This window comes from Vanderwaltozyma polyspora, genomic scaffold, assembly GCF_000150035.1.
Source record: "Vanderwaltozyma polyspora DSM 70294 KpolScaffold1024 genomic scaffold, whole genome shotgun sequence".
Classification (NCBI taxonomy): Eukaryota; Fungi; Ascomycota; class Saccharomycetes; order Saccharomycetales; family Saccharomycetaceae; genus Vanderwaltozyma; species Vanderwaltozyma polyspora.
In genome coordinates this window covers 105,684-126,622 of record NW_001834657.1, presented here as the reverse complement: position 1 = coordinate 126,622, position 20,939 = coordinate 105,684, and the positions used below count along the sequence as shown (strand labels likewise).

Sequence of the window (20,939 nt, the reverse complement as noted above, 5' to 3'; positions counted from 1 at the left end):
CAGGTCTCAATTACAAATTAGAGCGATTTCTCATTCAACTATGTAAATGGTTTTGACCAGTTTGGGCGACAAAAGTTAAATTGAATTCCCCAAATCTTCATATAGAAAAACCCGGGATGGCATTCCCCACCAATTTTAACAAACACTGTCTTCTCTTTTTGTTTTGTAAAAATCCAGGATTCCCATTTATTGGTAATAAGAAAAATGCAAAACAATGGCGAAACCAGAACTCTTCCTTCCAAAAAATCCTTTAAAGGAGAAAAAAAATTGAAGATTTCCTAAAAAATAACTTGGAGGCCAAGTTTTACCTTGAAAAAAAAGATTAAATTAGGTTTTTTAATAAACAAAATTGCAAAGTGTTCCTACTCTTTTCCCACATTCCATTTAATACTTCAGATCTCCCAGAATATGGATTCCAAAGGAGAGAATAATAAAGTGCGGTTTTGTTCCTTTAGATTCTGAAGACCCTCTTTAACCAATTTATTTATATGTTAATTCAGAGTGTTCAAACCCTAGAAAGAAGTGACCAGAAATATCTAGATACTATAAAAAGAGACTATTAGGTATAACCATCATAATCAATTAGTACCATTATAGTTTCTAAATACGTCTCTTTTGATATCACCCAGAAACACCCGCAGAAAATACGATTTCTTGATCCTAAGTAGAAAAAAGAAATTTTTATAAAATATTGAAAATATGCGATGAGCTTAAACATTAATTGCTATAAATGTATAAGATTCATAAGCTTTATTACGATTTTTACAGTTTATATAGATCAATAGATAATTGGATATATCTACAGATAAATATCTTTATAGAGAATATAATCCCAATATTTGTTTCCCAATTTTAATGCAGCTGAGGAAAAGAGCTAAGACCAAAAGTTGCGATGACCATAAAGCAGAAATTGATGAAGATGTTAAAGTAGAATCCGAAAATAAAGCTAGTATTCCCTCTGAAATCAAGTTGGGGGATTCATCTAAAGAGACAATAGACAAAACTGAGAAGAACTCTGTTGCTAATACAGATATTGTTGGAACCTCATATTGTAGTTTTAAAAAACCGAAATGTGTTTCTAATATCACCAAGGACAAAGAGCTATTTGTTCTTGATGGATTGGTTCAAAATAATAAGCTATTACAGAATATGTTTACGACTCATAAAGAAAATTACTATAAGGACTTAACGTGTCCTAGATTTATTGGCTATAAAAATTTTGAATTATTACGATTACCTAGCGATGTTGAAATCTTTGAACGAATAAATAGTCAAATTAATAACCTAGTGGAAAGGCAAAATAATAGCACTAAATCCGTTTCTAATAATATATATAGTTCACCAATTCCCAAACATATGAACCCCATAAAACAGTTATCTATTATGGATACGGCAAAACTGCATAATATTGATATTTCATCAATAAAAGATACAATTATAGATTCAAACTATTCAGACAGATTAAGTATGAAACTGATTAATAAATCCATTGACAAACCTTTCACAAGAGTCAGAGACAATAATAAATTGATTTGGCCATCTAAACAAAAGAAGAGACGGTTGAAAAATCATGGATCAGAAGAAGTAAATTCATTAAAAAGTCATAATTCAATTGAAGACATACCATGGTTATCTTAGAAACTATTTCGACATACTTACGCATAGATACACTTCATAATAATTTATCCTGCATGTTAATTTAAACAATGTTAATATAATAAATATATTTATATATCGAGTTAAATTAATTTAATTTATTCATTTAATATTATTATATCTATGTATGATATATTATCGACGTTTTATAAATATGGAACGGATTAAATATCTATCCTATATTTAATAACGACATTTTGATTAAACTGCCCTTTCTTCTACTATTTTTTGATAAATTTCAAAAATCTCTCTCATTTCACTAATTTTTAGATCTTCAAATTTATAATCCTTATACTTGTTCCATGAATTATCAAAGGGAATTGGTGGTGGTGGAGTTTTTAATATAATAGTTGAGTTCCCACTTTCATCGTCAACTTTCTTGGATACCGCTGGTGGCAAATTATATTCCCTTGAAACATTAGCTGTTGGTGGGGAACTTGGTCTGAATTTGCCAATAATATTTCTTAACGATGCATCAAAAACAGATCTAATGCCATCATAAGAACTAATATTATTTCCCTCATTAGCTAATGGTAGCTCTAAGTTGTGTTCATGAATAGTGTCATTTTGATTGTTATAAATAGAAGAAAGTTGTGGGATGTCTACTTTGCTTGAAATGCTATGTTCTAAAATCTTTATTTCATTATCTGTTAATTTCCCTTGAATATCTTCAGGGAAGTCAGATAAAGTTAGATCTTCTATAAAGACCAACGCTGCTTCGATATTGGTTAAAACGTATAGTTCATTTTGGACCAATTTTTTCTTGTATCTGAATAACCTAATGAATTGTATTGTGAGGAAAATATTCTGTGGTGTGATTCTAATTAAGTAATATATTAACAACGACAAAAATTCATCATTTGACATATTTTGTGAGTATATCATAGATTCATGTAATTTTAAAAGCAAGTTTGATTTTTCACAGGGAGAAATCGTATGGGAGACTAGATCTTCTAAAATTTCTTTTGCTGCAGGTAGATCTTCGTCTTTGAAGCTTTCTGGAACATCTAAAAACTTTTTAAAGTCAATTTCTTGTTGGGTCTCTAACTTTAACAAACATTGGAATTTTTCATCTAGAAGTTTATTATATTTTCCATATTCAGGACTATTTCTGAATAAGTTTGTCACCCTAAAGGTTTCTTTATCGCTATGTGATTTCTTATGTTTGTTAACATCGAAATTTTGAGTAGGAACAGAAATTCCCACTTCAAGAATACGTTTAAATACTTCTCTTTCACAAAACTCCATGTATTTCTCTATTTTTAGGTTCATAAGTTCATTATTTTTCAATTGCTTGTTAATTTCATCTGGCGTTAACATTGGCGTCACAGTAGCTGAGTCATTACTAAACAAAGAAGATGATCTTCTTACTCTCATAATGGAGCTGCCACTACTGCTCCTACTTCTAGCAAATATCCCACTTAAACCACTACTTAGAGTTTCCCTTGCAGTCAAAAAAGTGGTTGTCGTCGAATTACTATTAGTAGTAGCATTTAGTTGACTCAAATATTGGAAACATGATTTATCAAATTTAACGTAAAATCCCTGAAATATAGATGATAACTGATTAATAGTCAAAGGTTTGATATATTTTGGCTGTTTTAAATCTGCAATAAATAAATCAATCAATTTTGATAACTCTAATGGCAGTTCCCTTAGACAATTAATTTCTCTCTCAACATCTTCCTGAGTCACTAATGAATCGGGATTTATATTAGAACTATCAGAAGTTTGAGAAGATACTTCCAACGTCTGATCCGTAGATTTATATGATTCACTAATCGATTGGGTAGAATCAAACTTAGGATTGGTAATTGGAGGTGTGAAAAATCCCCTTTTTAGGCCTTGATCCATACTAATTCCATCCTTCATCATAATTTAACTTCCATCTACTCGAATAACTTCGTCCTTTTTCTAAACAACAGTCAATAACCTTCAATAAAATACAAAATACACAATCTTGATACTTATAACCTGGGATATACCTACTTCTACCCTCTTACAAACAGGTTTTCTATTAGAATAGGAGTTGATATCAACTGGTTTCAAATACTGATAATTTTAAGATATTTAAAGCCTTAATTAGAAAAATGATCATATTTATAGAATCAATATATCTTTGATGGATGTTTAGTTAAAAACAGGGGTATAAAGGGCCAAAACTGTTGGATGGGTATCGATTAATTAGTTGTAATCGATAATCCATTGATTGTTTGTTTGTTGTTCCCATTGGCTCGACTAAATTTTGATTATTTTCAGATATATACATAATCAGAGAAGTAGAAGAAAACTTAGGTGATAGAATCGATATTTAATTGTTTTAGATCAGACTGGTAAAGGATATTGGGAAGTTGTTTATCGTTTATGTTTGTTTTGAATCTGTGTAGTTGAATTATTAGGATGGCTATTTCTTCTATATTCAAGGCTAAGAGACCACACAGTCCAGATAATATTGGCATATCTAATTATAAGAAGCAACGTTTAATAGAAGATTTTAGTAATCTACGAATAGGTGATACACCTTCATCTAAAGTGAATCTTGCAGAAAACGTTCCAATTAATGTCAAGATCCATGCTCCAAATTTTTTAGATACAGATTCGAAATTTGATAGTGTCCATGATTTTTATTCAAAAATATATGAACAGTTAATAAATGAACGTTTGCAATTAATTAAATGGGTTGATCCAAAGAAACTACTATATGAAAAATGGTTTGAATGGGTTAAATCAAGAATAGCACCTATAAACTCAGGTTATAATGAGGAAGATGATGATATGATGATTGATGATGGTTACAACAATTATATGATGGACTACGATAATGATACTCCGATGGATTAAAATGGGTAAGGTGTAAAAGGTTTACACTTTAATTGCATACAAAATTTTATAGATATTGACTTGGTTAAAAGCCAGAAAAAGAATTTTAAGAACTAATAATATTTAATAATACAACATACTTAACTACATATTTTAAAACATATATACTCTATGAAATGTATGATGTTAATTAAGCATATATTCCCAGGAACAGGTTATCAACAACATTAAATTATTGTTGCAATTAGGATATGAAACCTGCAAGCTACTTTTTATTCCAGTTTGGATTGACTTCCAGAAATTGTAATAGATTAAGCATCTATCACAGTAATCTTTAACTTCTGTTCAATTATATGCGATATTTGCCCATCAGAATTAATGACTTCAACTTCCCCTGATGGAGTTTTAACTTGTAATTCAAAGTTTTCACCATCAACTCTAGGCCCAATCTTGTCACGCAATCCTTGATAGCCAATATCATTAGTTAACATTAATGCAAAAATATCATCGTTGTAATAAAATTTTATCTTAGTAGGTTTTGTCAATTGGGGAAGTTGGCCACTTGGAGGTCTGGTCTTTGGTTTGGAGTTCAAAGATAAATTATTCATCTTATCATATAACCTTAGATCTTCTCCAGTTAAAGTATTATCCTCATTGTTCGTAATATCTGCTACAGCTGTTGGAGTGCTATCGCCAAAGCTGGTGTTCGCATCGGTACCATTCATTTGTGATTGCTGTAGTTCAGCAGAACCAGTTATATATTCAGAATCGTATTCGTTTTTTTTGATGTCAAATAATCCCTTCACTAAAGGTGATCTTGAGATATATTCTGGTAAATTTATTAGATCACCTACGTAGACATTTAGATCTTCTTTTCTCTTCTTAGTAATTGTATCTGTAACGTAAGGTACAGGGCCTGGAATATAAGGAATGATTCTTCTTGTCCATTGACCCGTACTGTCTCTTAATTTACCTGATTCTGAAGGGAATGAATCCAGGAGTTTGACCTGTAAATCGTAGAAATCTTGGTAATATCTCTTCAACTTTCTTGTGACACCTGTTGATAATTCGCATGTTAAAGCAAACCAATATTTATCATTTTCTAATGCAAAAGCAGTTACTGAAGCCTTTGTGATATATTCAGAATCGAATGTAGGTGAATCAATAGCTGGTACCACGTACTGTATAGGTTCTAATCCCTCGTAGTCTATTGTACCCAAGGTAATGTTACTGTTTTTATATTTGGTCACGTTATCTTTCCATTCTTGAACGGTTGGTAGATTTACACTTTTTATGTCTTCCTTAACATCGTTCCCTGTCGCATAACCTGTAGAAATGTCTATAATACTAACGAAATCGACGGGAACTAAGCCAGGTCCACCAAGTCTGCCTATAGGTTTGGCTATGAACCATTCATAATTATGATGAGCGCAAATGAATAAATTTTCACCCACGTATACAGTAAGTTCATCTGACTTCTCTGCCTGGAAATCGTATAATACAATAGCATATAATGAACCCATTTTGGAGCTTTCATTTGATTGTTGGCGGGTACTAGAGGTAGTACTGCCATTTGTAGAAACAGGTCTTGTCCTATCAAACGTTTCGAAATAGCTCTTTGGCACCAAACCTTTCCTGCCAGAAGTCGGGTTTGAAGCCTTATACCATTCTTTATCTTCACTTTCGACATAGAAGAACTCTCCCTCAGCGAATGACAATTCTTCTGCACTTTTAGCACTGTAGCTACGAGCGGCTTTGATCACTTTTTCTGGAGATGATATATTGGAATTATGACTTTTCCTTCCAGACAACCGTTTCGAAGAAAACGAGAAATCTCTGGAAGGCTTAGTAGAATTCACATTCTTCAAAGAACTGCTATTTGGATCTTGTCTAGGTCCAGAGATATCAGCTGAAGTGATACGACTTTTAGAAGGACCTCTGCTTTCCCTTTTCGATAACTTTAAACTCTTGAGCATTTATTCCTCCTCTACAATAAACAATAAAAAAAAATATAATTTACAATTAAATAATAAACCAATAACGAATGTAAACCTCTATGACCTCTGAACCTCTCTGCTATTATACGTATTTCAAACTTCGAATATCAACGTTCAAATCTGACAAATACAATCGAGAGAACTAAGCCAATACTTCACTTTTCTAAACAGTTCGAAGTCCTTTCTAAAAAATTCAAAAAGACAATCAGATATATAACACAATTATATCTCCGTTGTCCAAATGTAAACCAAACTAGAATTCCCAACTGTTGCTTAAAAATGAAACACATTATTATTCTTAAAACATATGTCACTTGAAATATTTTTTGATGTAATTTTTTAATTCAGACAAGTTTCAAATTTTTCGGTAAAATTCCTAATTAGGTCAAAGAAATATGAAAAGAATGTTTGGAACAAAATAAGAATCCAGTGAACCAAACCATAGATAAATGACACAATTTAAATGTATATGAATGAATTTATTAGATTGGATAATGTAGTTTGGGTTTCTGAGGTTGTTGTAGTTGTTGTTGCTGGTATATTGTTAGATTTGTGTAATTGTAAATTGGTTTTTATCTTGGTTCCATTTCATTGTCAATTTATGTAATCATTTCGTAAAATAAAATGTATACTGATTTTTGTTTATCAGTGACGTTATCCAGAGTAGATTCGTTTATTTTGGTATCTGATATCTTCCAAAATGGGTATTTATTGATGCTTTTCAATTTCCTGTTATCCTTTTTTGAATTTTGTAGTGATGACGATGAGATCACTGGTGAGATCACTGGTGAAAAGTTGATTATTTCTTTGGTGGTAATATTTCTTTTTAGATTTGGTTTCCTACGGTAACATTGATAATGTCCTGAATTATGTGTCCCTGTGTGTTTTATTATGCTTTGTAATTGGTAATCAACTAGTTCAATTTTTAAATTCTCGTTTTTTTCATCAGTCGTTTGTCTTTCAATTGACATTTTCTCTTCAAATCGAACCCTACATGAATTCCTAACTGCAACCATACCATTATAAATTGATCTAGATAAATGAATCATTAAAATCTTGGGCGTTTCAATTATTGAATTTTTTTTAATAATTGTGCTCTTGATATTCCCACTTTTCATTCCATATTTATTATAATATTTGATGTAATTTAATGTCTTGGAATCTAACTCTTCATTTATCCTAAGTACAGGTAGAACATCTTCCAAATATTTAACAATTTCATGCTCATCAGTGGTATTCCCTTTGTGTCCATTTGTTTTTTCGTTCTTTAAAATTGCATTCGTTTGGCATACTAGACATGAGTAATCGGTAATTTGATCAATTTGATTCCCATATATGATTTCTTCTAGTTCAGCTGAATATTCTTGTGGGGTTTGAATTGGTAATATATTAAATGTAGATATATTAGGTATTGAAGTTTGACCACAATTTAAACAACTCAGGTAACTTGCAAGTTTCCCCTCAAAGGGGAAACGAGGAACTTCAATTGAAAGTTCCATTCTATTGACATATTTTTTTAAACTCTCTAATTCATTCTGTAGTACTTCGAGGACTATTTGAGTCAATTCGTTAGCATCTTGTTGCCCTCCAGTAATTCTCTTGTGGATACTGGCCTCTAATATCCTAATGAAATTTGAAACAGATCTCTCCCTAGGTCTATCTATAAGTTCTTGGAGATCTGCTAACAATTGACATAATGCGTAATGAACTGGGATGACCTTGTATAGGTAGGTGTCAAAAGCTTCCTTGGCATCCTTTTCAACCTTTTCAATCTTCAATTCAAGTTCGAATATAGAGATAACTTTGTTCAAGTATATGGTAAAGTTAGATAATGATGCCAGAACTTGGACAGATGAATTGGCATAACATTCTGTGCTTGTATTCACCAAGCCAGTTGTGTACTTGTCCTTCCTTTCACTTCTTTCATTAGAAACTGATTTTCGAAATACCAAATTAAATATAGAAGGTGTAATGAGATATACTAAAATCGATGAGGCAACTGTATATGACAAACTTTTTAGTGGGTTCTTTTGGAAAACATGAACAAAGTTGATCCAAACTCCATTCAACTTATCAGACAGTGTAACCATGGTTCCTTGCTTACTTGTCTCTTTAATAGTCTGTAGGCCTTTTAATGGGAATTTTGACTACCTTAAATCTTATAGGATATTATCAGATAAAGGTTTTCAAGCTTGATTTGGTAAGATTTCAAACAGAAGTTCAGTTCAACAAAAGATAGTTAGAGATTGTGATTCCCTATAATACTAGCTATCCTTCTGGTAATTAAAGAACCAATTGAAACTAATAGCATTATAAAACTCACATATCACTCAAATGGAAAATATTTAACGTTTTTTTATCAGAGACGATGATTCAGCAATGACCCAATTAATTTAAAATGAAAAATTAGAACGTAAATGATAAGTCCATAACTCTAACACCAATCACTTCAAATATTATATAGGGACAATTTATTAATTGGTTTTATAAAGATATATTTAAACTATTAAATTATATATACAGGAAAGAATATGCTCAAATTTAATATCATTGCCTATGGGACATTTTTATTAACATAATTATTGGATACACGAACTTGTGATTTCGAAACTCTATAAGGGTTATCATGTTTTGAAACCACTGGTGGCCTTAATGGATGCTTTAATCTATTATCAGTATGCGATTGAGATATCGACTGTCTATGCTCGTTCAAAAGAAACTGTGGGTTGAACAAATCCAGATCTCTAGGTGATGGAGAATAAGGTAGAGAATTTCTAGGTGTGTTGGAAATTGGCAATGGCAACTTCAGCAATTGCGATACATCCTTTTGTTGATGACTTTGGCCCTGTTGAACTGGGGAAAACATCGACATCTGTTGACTTAATGAGGGCAGCATTGTCGTAGGAGTAAAAGTAGGACTATCCTTTGATAATTCAGTTCCAATAGGAGCTCCTTGAGAAGCGCCAGGTATATCAATATGCATAGAATTGGATAGTTTTCTTATTGGGATTGAATTCATCCTTTCCTTAGAGATATGTGAGGCCTGCTTTTCATCTAGGTGAATGATCAAGTTTTGATTTTGGTCAATCTTGGATTCTTTGGCATTGCTGTCGATCGCTTTAGTCTCTGATTGATCTAATATTTGGTTTTGTAATTGTAAAATTTCCTTACATCTTGATGACATATCCCTGACTTTTGCAAATAAATCTTGTATTTCTGTATTGATCTTTTCATTTTCCAAAGTAATCATATTAGAAAATGTATTAAATTCAGAAGCCATTGCGTTCAAAGATTTTTCTTTATTATTCTTTAAAACTAATCCAAGTTTACCTAAGTCATAATCAAATACGTTCTCATTTAGATCAGTCCCATTATCATAATTTTTCAATTCATATGTATACGACTTCAATAAATTCTTGAAAGTTTCATTACTGAATAATTGAGGTATGAAATTTTTAATGTATTGTAACATACTTAACCAAAGAGAGTTGGCATTTACCAAAACCAGTAAACCTTGAATTAAGACAGATCCCAAGAACTCAAATAACTCTAATAACGAATAAAAAGAGTAATCCATCGCATTTGCCAATAGCAAATTTTGCCTTAGGAAAGGTAACCAAGGGAACACTACGTTTACCAAATCCTTTGGGATGTCACTGTAATCTTTCAATTCTAAACCTAACTTTAAATCTGTTTTAAAGGTTGTATCATCTTTATTTAGAATTTTGTTAGTAGTTGGGATAGCTGCTAAATCCTTTGAAGACAAAATTGGAATTGAAGTATAGTTGTCTAAAGTTATGTTGCCATCCTTTGGGTTATGCCATTTAAATAAGAAGTATAAAGATAAAGCAAATATTGGACACTTGGTTATGTCATTAGATCTTGAAATTTGTAGAAAATTTTCTATTGGCACAGTGGTAGTAGTTGTATTATTGTCGTCGTCGTTATTATCATTTGCTTTCACTATATGTAATTGTAAATAATTTTTACCTTTGGTATCAATAGTTAGATCAGTCAACCTTAAACGTTTTAAAATGTCTTTATCATAGTTTGTGAAATGAGAGAGAATAAACTCGACAACCGAGCAAAAGTTATCAAGTTCAGCATTATTTTCATCATTGGTTGGATTTTCTCTTAAAACCTGATCCTTCTGCAATAATAATAATTTTAAATTATCATTAAATTCCATTCTGGCATCACATTAACTACCATTTAGAGAAGTTAGGTTAGTTGATCAACTATTTCATTCTCCCACCAATCAACACAATACCTTGAAAATGTAATTAAGTTTCAAGCATCTACCAGGATACTTATATATATATATAAGTGCTTTGCCTGGCATTAGCAGTAAAGTATACGGATATGAATATAACAAGAGGTAAACCCAATGAATCCAACATAGGAGACACAGGAAAGTGTTAGAGATTACTAAAAAAACTATTAAAATCCACAGCAAGAAGGCATAATTAGATTACCCCATAAATATAAAATCCCAACACTAGTACCGCAAACTAGGAGGATTATGGCAACAATTAGAGCAGAAAAGACGAGTCTTCATTATATGAGAGTTAGCATTACAGTAGCACTCTCAATTATTAATATCAAAATTATTCGAGAACAAGACTACCACCAGCACGATGCCCAAAACTTCCCCCATAACCACCGCAAGTACAACCATAACTATAACTATAACTATAGTATATTTATATATATGAATATAAATATATACAAAACACATAGAATAAAGTCATAATATGACGTTAAGCAATGGGTTTCTGGCTCTACATATCCAAATATCTGGATGGTCGTTAACATGACAAGAGTCCCAACTTCCAGTATTCGAATCGAACTTCTTGTATTCGAATCGAATTCTACAAAAGTAACAAGTATAATGGCGATGACAACCAGAAGAAGAAGAGGAATCCACCATCGCCCTCCCCCCAGTTCGATCTAATCGAATCCAATTGGGAAGTAAACCTAACAACCAACAAAGAAAGAACTTACGACGAGATTCTTTTCAAAGCATTTTGACCTTGAACGAACAAGACGAACCCTGTGAAGAAAGAGGGTTCTTAGAGATGAGGTGTGCTGTTTATGGAGGTTAAGAATCGACCAGGATGTTATGTTTGGTTGTATTCTTTAAATTATTACGTTCTCTATTACAATAGTTGTAGAGGTTAAGTCTATTTATCTCGTTAGTAGTTGCTTATAGGCCTTGAGAACAAGCTTGTTACTGGTTATATAGGTTGCTTGTAACAATCTAGGTCATGTGATTGTTTGTCACGTGAGTACGTATTCGATGATTATATACCGGCACGTGACTTGAACCTGTTTTTGGTCAATTTTCAGAAATGACATAGAAAAACAGTTTTCATATCAAACTTTTGAAATTATTCTGACCATTTACAGTTATAAATTGACAACTTCCACTTGGATAACAGCATCTTGTCTCGTAGTACAGGGCTTCTAAAGGTACGGCAGGCACCACCGATATATATATCTTTATATATACCTCTGATTTGACCAATTGGCTGGCGATAGTTCTGGTGTTTTTCACTCATTCTCTGAATAGCAATGGCAGATAACCAAAAACAACCGTCAAAACCAGCTGCCAAGTCTGGTAAAAATAATGCTGCCACCAGTAATGGATCTGGTGCTGCACAGAAACAATCTGGTACTGTACAGAAACAATCTGGTACTGTACAGAAACAATCTGCTGCTTCCTCTAGTTCTGCTAAACCAAATGGTCCCTTCTCAGCGTCAGATTTGAACAGGATTGTTCTGGAGTATTTAAATAAAAAAGGTTATCATCAAACGGAGGCAATGTTGAGAAATGAAAGTAAACAAGAAGGAACCCCGAGTGGACAGCAACAAAAACAATCTACAACAGGGAAAGCTGAACCAGCAACCAATAAGGCAACAAAAGAAGCTGCAACTGCAACCACCACTACCGCCCCTGCAAGTAATAAACAAGCATCGAATGAAAAAGCTACCAAAGCTACTAATGCACCTGCTAAGAGAGATGCAAAGGGTAATATCATTGCTTATGAACAAACAATTATGAAAACTTCTCCTGAAAGTTACCTACGAGCATACAAGTTATTAAAAGAATGGGTAGATTCATCTTTGGAAATGTATAAAACGGAGTTAAATTTTGTTCTTTATCCAATCTTCATTTACATTTTCTTAAAATTAGTTAGCACTTCACCTATCCATGCTCGTGCTTTTTTCGATAAGTATTCAACAGATTTCAGAGTCTTACATGGTACAGAAATTAATAGATTGTTTAGTGTCAACTCAGTTGACCATATAAAGGAAAACGAATTAGCTAACGCATTCCAATCAAATAAATACAGAGTGACCATCTCAAAGACAACTTTAAATCTATTACTTTACTTCTTAAATGAACATGAAAGTTCGGGCGGTTCATTAGTTATCAGCGTTATAAACCAAAATTTGGAACCAAATATCGTGGAAACTGTCACCACAAAGGATAGATTATCAGATGGTTTAAAATTACTGACAGATACAGGTAAGATAAGTAAGGATGTGGAAATGAATAATCTTCCAGTAAAGCTGGGCAAGTTCCCACAGGATGATGAATTCGTAAAAGAAATAGAAACTGAACTAAGAATTATGGATGAAAAAGAGAAACAGCAACTGGCAAAAGATCCATCCTTAATCCAAAGCTATATCCAGAATAGGAAATCGTTACTACAGCAATTCAGGAAGATAAATTTGATAGCTACAAATGATAAATCTAGTGATTTCAAACAAGGAACTGTGAGTAGTGATAAACAAAGTAATGACGATGAGAAAAAATCTGGAAAAAAATTTGATGATGATAGCCTAGTCTCAAAAGTAAATAAATCAATTTTAGAACCTCCACTGGTTGATTCTCTACCTCTGCCACCAAAGAATGCATTAAACTTGAAACTGGAAATCCAAAAAGTTAAAGAAACTAGAGAGTGTGTAGATCTTTCAAATCTACGTTCAGAACTGCCAAGTGTATGTATGTATACGTTCCACAATACAAACAGAGAAATGTTATCATTAGATTTTAGTGATGATTGTAGACTTGCAGCAGCTGGTTTCCAAGATAGTTATATAAAAATTTGGTCATTAGATGGTTCGTCATTGGACACTTTAACATCAACTAACAATACCCATTTTACTAAAAAGAATACCGCAGATAACAATTTACACAGCAAAAAGAAGCATCAAGAACATGTTAATACTAATACTAAATTGGTTGGACATAGCGGAGCAGTTTATTCGACTAGTTTCAGTCCAGACAATAAATTATTGATATCTGGTTCTGAGGATAAAACCGTCAGATTATGGGCAATGGATACACAAAGTACATTAGTCAGTTATAAAGGTCATAATCATCCTGTATGGGATGTTGCATTTTCACCAATGGGCCATTATTTTGCCACTGCTTCTCATGATCAAACTGCCCGTTTGTGGTCTTGTGATCATATTTATTCGTTAAGAATATTTGCTGGTCATTTAAGTGACGTTGATTGTGTCACATTCCATCCAAATGGTTGTTACGTCTTCACCGGTTCCAGTGATAAAACCTGTAGAATGTGGGATGTTTCCACCGGTGAAACTGTTCGTCTATTCCTTGGTCATACCGCACCAGTTGTCTCATTAGGTGTTTCACCTGATGGTAGGTGGCTTGCATCCGGTAGTGAAGATGGTTTGATTAACGTTTGGGATATTGGATCAGGTAAAAGATTGAAACAAATGCGTGGCCACGGAAGAAACGCTGTCAATTCAATTGTCTTTAGTCAAGAGGGTACTGTTATCATAAGTGGCGGTACGGATAACTCGGTACGTGTGTGGGATATGTACAAAAGTAACAATGAAAGCTCAATAAACAATGATACAGAAAGTGATTTTAGTCAATCGATAGTCGGATATTTTGGAAATACATTACCTGCTGTATTTAACGATACAAAGGACTACGGCACAAGAGATACAATTATCCCAACAAACGATCTAGTTGCCAGTTTTTACTCAAAGAAAACACCAATTTTTAACGTTAAATTCACCAGGAGTAATTTAGTCTTCGCTGGTGGACCTTACACAGAACTATGAAAAAATAAAAGAGAAAATAAATGACGTCCGTCGTAACCTAATAAATTGAATCTTCATGCCATAGATGTCTACCAATTCAATGAGACTTTGTATTATTAACCTACACCAAATATAATTTTGCATATATTTATATATATTTTTAGGAATGTATATTTGTTTCTATTCACCACGTGACTTGTATTGTCAAAAAGGATATTTACATCTTTTTTCAACATTTAAGATGAAGGTCATCTCAATTAATATTAACATTAGAAACACGATAAAGGTAAGCTTAGTATGAGTTTTGATCTCTAGTGGACTAGATCTCCTTAATTTATGGTTATTATAGTATATAACATTTTTTATAGGGATACTGAAGAAGATTTTATTTTAAGAACAAGCTTTTACATTTAGAAAATATAGGATATTGATTTTTAGAACAAAAATGGAGAATTTTGATTCTATTTCACATTTATCGCCGATTGATGATAGTGTTTCTAATATAAATACAAATACAAATTCAAATTCAAATTTTTATAAAGAACTAGATGAATCCTTGGCAGACCATACTCATCCGAGAAAGACTGCGAGAACAGTGCCTAATGATGAAGCCATTAATAGTAAAGTTGAAGCAAGTAATGTGAACTCTAGACGAAATACAGGTACAAGGCTAGAAACAAAGCCAACTGTTGATGAACAAGATAATCTATGGACTGAAATCGATGCTCTTGATGATGTTAAAAGAATAGCAGAAGAGACCAATTTTTTCGATGGATTTTCACCCCAATTAGAAGGTCAGTTACAAAAAATAAGGGAATCTCATATAAAATTACTACAGACCATGAGAGAAAGAAATACAAAACTTGAAGAAAAGCAAAGGCGGGAAGCTAATGTTCAACAAACTAAAGATATCGATCGTACTGTAGAAGAAATGGCGATTTCACCGATGAGTTCAATCAATACATATAAGGACACAATAAGTAAATTGATTAGCAGAACCAGAACAAAGGATAGAGATAGTGTCAAACTAACTAAAACAGCTACTGATAAAACTGAAGATTTGGCTAGCGGTAATGTTGTATCGCATACTAACACTAACTCTGGAAACAATAACAAGTTTAGTGAGTATAGTTCTGGAAATAATGAAGAAATGGGTATTTTTGAAGAAGATAAATATATTCAGGAAATGGTTAATATCATTAAAGATTTGAGGGCATGATTGGGATCGTATCGAGTATGTGGTGATTTTTTCTCCATCATTAACATCCAAGATTTGGGCAATTCATTACGATATTTGAAGTTTATCTAGCGGTAAAGTTAGTGTCACTAATATATCGCAATTGGATTCAATACGTCATTCACAAGTGTAGTAAAGGCTGTTAAAAAGGTGTATGAATTGTGTTTTGAACCTTCATGTTTTCAATTGAAAAATATTGTCATTTTATGTTCTTCTCGACTATGAGGTTGAAATACAGGAAGTTGGACTTGAAGCTTACTAACTAGTGGAAGCTGGAAAGAACTAACCTACAAGAAAGTAGTTTAATACGACTAGCTTAAAAGTATGTTGCGGTGTTATAATATTGTATGTGAACAAAATCTCAGCACGTGACTTATCATTGGAATGGTAATTATGAAACTCTGATACCATATAAAAGTCCTGTTCGTATTATTGGCGACACTATATCAAGAGATCATTCGATCAATTAGTTAAATAGATATATAATACTGCAATATAAACTGTCGTTGTGTATTGACGAGCTGTTTTCAATTATATCAAGTTTGAGAATTAGCTTCCTAGGACCTAGCCACGTTTTTGAAGGCGATAATGAACAAACGTTTGTCTGTAATTTAAACCAATCTCTTACAATTGCCATATTATAAGGACGGGATGGCTCTCTAAGAAAGATTCTCGATTCTCTAAAACAACATATTTTTAATATGGATCCCTATCTCAATGAGATTTGGAACTTGGTACCGGCATGTCATGGAGTACACTACATATCTATTTTTCAATCTATCTACCTTGATATTTCTTTCTAGCTAAAATATTCATGTGTAGTTCAGATTTGTAAGGGATGAGTACACGGGTGAGATTAAGATTGGGCTCCATACGAACGCTCCTTATCATTCACTCACCCATCAATCCTCCCCCATCCCTTTTCCCCTTCCTTCCCCCCTAGATGGCAGGACGATACACACAGATACATAAAGCAAATTTATAACTCATTCAAGATTTCTTAAACCTCTCCCCCCCCCCTTGCCCCAAATCAAGACCTCCTACCATAAATGTTTAGAATGCACTCTCACAGAATACAATTTTCAACATTTCCCCATGCTCTTTCGGTTCAATTGCTAAGAATCAACTGACAATTAGAACCAGGATTCATCACTTTCATACACAGCTTGGATTGTAACTTTTAATCAAACTTTCAGTATGCAATGCAAAAGAGTTGATATTTTTAGCCTATTGTTCCATTATCAATACTATTATTGGTTTCCCTTTTTTCCCATTTTGGAACCAACACTTCACTTCAACGCTGTCGAAAAGAAATTATCTCTGTATCTCTCTTTTAAGCATTAGAATATAATTAAAACAATTGCAAGACCCAAGCAGGATACTTTCACTACTGGTTCATGTGCAATAGGGAATATAGCATACACTTCTTACCCAACAACTTCTTGTGTGTAAAACAAAGCTTAGGTTTAACCAACTGGTAAATATTGTTATTTGCTGATTATTAACCCTAACAGCCTTCATTTTGCGGTCTTTCGCAAACTTCTCTGCCTACATGTCTGCCTACCGGAAACACTTTCTGGTGCCCTGTGCCCTTCTGGACTGATAGCCCTTACAAGGAAGCGAGCCTGTGCTCTGTCTGCACGCTAGGCAGAGCACAGGCAAAGAATCCCAAAAGTCCTACCTACGCTTGCTACACTACGAAAATATACCTCTCTCTAAGTTATGCTATACTGTATTCAGTAATGGTAATTCTAAAGGGAGTGGTACCAGCAATTGTTGATGTAATTTGCTGTATAATGGCTTGATAAAATGGTCTGTATAGAGAAAACAAGGGTATAATACCTTTAAAACTACCTACATTTGGTTTAAAAATAACATGTTAACACATATTGCTTCGCATTAAAAAGTGGTAAGAGATGTGTGCTTCTACTAGAAGTGTCATGCAAATAGCAAAACCTATTGTTTTATGCTTCTCATGTTACGTTATTTTGTCTCAACATCTTGTTTCGAAAACCGATTTAAAAAGGTTTCTTTTACGTAGGACTTGTGATAAATACGATGCACCAGTATGCTTCCTGCGTATTACGTTTTCTCTTCCAATTGGATTCAATTCACTTCAATTCAATCCGAACCAAGCCAAGTCGAGTCGACTCTCTTCTTGATGCATACGATCAATGAGATACATACATACATACATACACACATGGATTTGGATACTTTAAAAAAATGATTTCGAATTCGAAATTCTAATCAATGAAACGAACGACTACGAGTATAGTATAGTTAACCTTACTGCCTTCTTGCCTACCTTAATTGAATTTTAAGCACTTGTTTATTCTTCCACACCATAATTATTTAGTTGATGTTATACAATTGGCAAGAATTGGCCTTGACCAACTACCTATATTCTGCTACTGAATGAATACAAGGGTGTGTTAATTGTTTATTAATATCATATACAAGTAGTGATTATATTTCGTGTAGCAATTGACAAAGTCTCTTGTATTTTTTACCTGTCAAGTCAGTGGTCGTTATCGTTGCTGTTATCCTCGCCGTCGTCGTAGTTGTCGTCTTCTCTTTGCTTTAAGAATTAGTTGTCAGATGGTTAGTTAGTTTTCTACAAGCAATGGATAATATTCAAATTGAATAAATCTTGGATTATTCTAGTAAAAGAATTGAGTTCAATTTTATTTATTTATTTGGTTGTTTGATATCCTCACGGGTTATAACACATCCCTCCCACCCCCTGAGAGTTTTTTCGTTGTAAAACAGTTTTAGTTCTCCTTACATGTATGCCTTGAAAATGATTGTTAGTTGAAAAGTTGGTGTTATTTATCTCTTGTTAATTTTTATATATAAGTTAAAGTGAATTTCAGTATATTTACGTCTACAAACTACCATTGTGTTTTATTGTATAGATCAATTGTCCTTTTCCTACAATTATTCTTTTCTCTACTATATTTTTTTTAAGGTAGTCTTATTTCTTGCTATAGTTCTTGCTTGGATTTCTAGATAGAACACTTTGAGAGTGGTAGTTTATACAACCTAACTAACAACTTATCAATCAACAAAAATGGCTTCTGAAAACACTTTTTCCAACTTCAAATTGGCTTCTGAATTGCCAGCTTGGACTAAATTGCAAAAATTATACGATGCTCAAGGTAAGACCTTGAACGTCAAGAGTGAATTCGACAGTGATGCTAAGCGTTACGAAAAGTACAGTCACACTTTCACCAACTACGATGGTTCTAAAATCTTATTCGATTTCTCCAAGAACTTGGTTAACGATGAAATTATGCAAGCTTTGATCGAATTGGCCAAGGAAGCTAACGTTGCTGGTTTGAGAGATGAAATGTTTGCTGGTGACCACATCAACTTCACTGAAGACAGAGCTGTCTACCATGTTGCTTTGAGAAACAGAGCTAACAGAGTTATGAAGGTCGATGGTGTTAATGTCGCTCCAGAAGTTGATGCTGTCTTGGCTCACATGAAGGAATTCTCTGAAGAAGTCCGTTCTGGTAAGTGGACCGGTTACACTGGTAAGAAGATCACCGATGTTGTTAACATCGGTATCGGTGGTTCCGATTTAGGTCCAGTTATGGTCACTGAAGCTTTGAAACACTACTCTGGTGTCTTGGACGTCCACTTCGTTTCCAACATCGATGGTACTCATTTAGCTGAAACTTTGAAGCCATTGAACCCAGAAACTACCTTGTTCTTGGTTGCTTCTAAGACCTTCACCACTGCTGAAACCATCACCAACGCTACTTCTGCTAAGAACTGGTTCTTGTCCAAGACCGGTAACAACCCAGCTCACATTGCTAAGCATTTCGCTGCTTTGTCCACCAACAAAGAAGAAGTTGCCAAGTTTGGTATTGACACCAAGAACATGTTCGGTTTCGAAAGTTGGGTCGGTGGTCGTTACTCTGTCTGGTCTGCCATCGGTTTGTCCGTTGCTCTATACATTGGTTACGACAACTTTGATGATTTCTTAAAGGGTGCTGAAGCTGTCGACAGACACTTTGTTGACACTCCATTGGAACAAAACATCCCATTGTTAGGTGGTTTGTTATCTGTCTGGTACAACAACTTCCACGGTGCTCAAACTCACTTGGTTGCTCCATACGATCAATACTTACACAGATTCCCAGCTTACTTGCAACAATTGTCCATGGAATCCAACGGTAAATCTGTCACCAGAGGTAACGTCTTTGCTAACTACTCCACTGGTTCCATCTTATTCGGTGAACCATGTACTAACGCTCAACACTCTTTCTTCCAATTGGTTCACCAAGGTACCAAGTTAATTCCAACTGATTTCATCATGGCCGCTCAATCTCACAACCCAATTGATGACAAGAAGCACCAAAAGATGTTGGCTTCCAACTACTTTGCTCAAGCTGAAGCTTTATTAGTCGGTAAGGATGCTGCTAAGGTTGAAGCTGAAGGTGCTAAGGGTGGTTTGGTCCCACACAAGGTCTTCTCCGGTAACAGACCAACCACTTCTATCTTGGCTCAAAAGATCACTCCAGCTACTTTAGGTGCTTTGATTGCTTACTACGAATTCTTGACCTTCACTGAAGGTGCTATCTGGAACATCAACTCATTCGACCAATGGGGTGTTGAATTAGGTAAGGTTTTGGCCAAGGTCATTGTCAATGAATTGCAAGACACTTCTGCTGTTGCTAACCATGACCCATCCACCAACGCTTTGATCAACCAATTCAAACAATGGATGTAAGAAGTTCAAATAACAAGATAAAATATTGTTTTATAATTTCTATATGTTTACGCAATTATGTACTTAAATGAATTATAGTTTTTAATGCTTTATTATAAAATTAGGAAATTAATTGAACTTGACTTGATGTAATCAATTAAAATTGGTAAAACGTTGAAATAATCCGAATCATCTGATAGCCAGTCGACCATTGTCTTGTTTAATGATACCCTTTACCCTGTAAATAACAATCTTATGTGATTACTTAACCCATCATCTATCATATATTCCTTTAGTATGTGATATATTTCAATGTGTGACACGCTACGCGTAAAGAATTAATTTTATTTAATTTGATATATAATTGATTTAAGCCGAATTATAAGGAATTATATGATAAAGAGAAGTTTTAAGCCAGTTTAGA

The 20,939-nt window shown here is 33.6% G+C and overlaps 9 protein-coding genes across 9 annotated transcripts; 5 read left to right on the top strand and 4 right to left on the bottom strand.

Annotated features, from left to right (window-relative positions):
* Positions 1–855: 855 nt before the first annotated feature.
* On the top strand, positions 856–1,638 carry Kpol_1024p48 (uncharacterized protein; the record flags this gene model as incomplete). Its single annotated transcript, XM_001644702.1, has 1 exon — positions 856–1,638. The coding sequence occupies one exon, from the start codon at positions 856–858 to the stop codon at positions 1,636–1,638; it is 783 nt and encodes a 260-aa protein (XP_001644752.1).
* Positions 1,639–1,857: 219 nt separating this feature from the next.
* On the bottom strand, positions 1,858–3,531 carry MUK1 (guanine nucleotide exchange factor MUK1; the record flags this gene model as incomplete). Its single annotated transcript, XM_001644701.1, has 1 exon — positions 1,858–3,531. One exon carries the CDS (start codon positions 3,529–3,531, stop codon positions 1,858–1,860), a length of 1,674 nt encoding a protein of 557 aa, XP_001644751.1.
* A 525-nt stretch (positions 3,532–4,056) lies between these two features.
* Kpol_1024p46 (uncharacterized protein) lies at positions 4,057–4,497 on the top strand (the record flags this gene model as incomplete). The annotated part of the gene is made up of 1 exon (XM_001644700.1): positions 4,057–4,497. The coding sequence occupies one exon, from the start codon at positions 4,057–4,059 to the stop codon at positions 4,495–4,497; it is 441 nt and encodes a 146-aa protein (XP_001644750.1).
* Positions 4,498–4,787: 290 nt separating this feature from the next.
* Positions 4,788–6,452, bottom strand: BEM1 (phosphatidylinositol-3-phosphate-binding protein BEM1; the record flags this gene model as incomplete). Its single annotated transcript, XM_001644699.1, has 1 exon — positions 4,788–6,452. One exon carries the CDS (start codon positions 6,450–6,452, stop codon positions 4,788–4,790), a length of 1,665 nt encoding a protein of 554 aa, XP_001644749.1.
* Positions 6,453–7,072: 620 nt separating this feature from the next.
* On the bottom strand, positions 7,073–8,563 carry UBP16 (putative ubiquitin-specific protease UBP16; the record flags this gene model as incomplete). The annotated part of the gene is made up of 1 exon (XM_001644698.1): positions 7,073–8,563. The coding sequence occupies one exon, from the start codon at positions 8,561–8,563 to the stop codon at positions 7,073–7,075; it is 1,491 nt and encodes a 496-aa protein (XP_001644748.1).
* A 464-nt stretch (positions 8,564–9,027) lies between these two features.
* Positions 9,028–10,662, bottom strand: Kpol_1024p43 (uncharacterized protein; the record flags this gene model as incomplete). Its single annotated transcript, XM_001644697.1, has 1 exon — positions 9,028–10,662. The coding sequence occupies one exon, from the start codon at positions 10,660–10,662 to the stop codon at positions 9,028–9,030; it is 1,635 nt and encodes a 544-aa protein (XP_001644747.1).
* Positions 10,663–12,047: 1,385 nt separating this feature from the next.
* TAF5 (chromatin modification protein) lies at positions 12,048–14,579 on the top strand (the record flags this gene model as incomplete). Its single annotated transcript, XM_001644696.1, has 1 exon — positions 12,048–14,579. One exon carries the CDS (start codon positions 12,048–12,050, stop codon positions 14,577–14,579), a length of 2,532 nt encoding a protein of 843 aa, XP_001644746.1.
* A 424-nt stretch (positions 14,580–15,003) lies between these two features.
* Kpol_1024p41 (DUF5315 domain-containing protein) lies at positions 15,004–15,777 on the top strand (the record flags this gene model as incomplete). The annotated part of the gene is made up of 1 exon (XM_001644695.1): positions 15,004–15,777. The coding sequence occupies one exon, from the start codon at positions 15,004–15,006 to the stop codon at positions 15,775–15,777; it is 774 nt and encodes a 257-aa protein (XP_001644745.1).
* A 3,091-nt stretch (positions 15,778–18,868) lies between these two features.
* PGI1 (glucose-6-phosphate isomerase) lies at positions 18,869–20,536 on the top strand (the record flags this gene model as incomplete). The annotated part of the gene is made up of 1 exon (XM_001644694.1): positions 18,869–20,536. The coding sequence occupies one exon, from the start codon at positions 18,869–18,871 to the stop codon at positions 20,534–20,536; it is 1,668 nt and encodes a 555-aa protein (XP_001644744.1).
* Between the last annotated feature and the right edge of the window lie 403 nt (positions 20,537–20,939).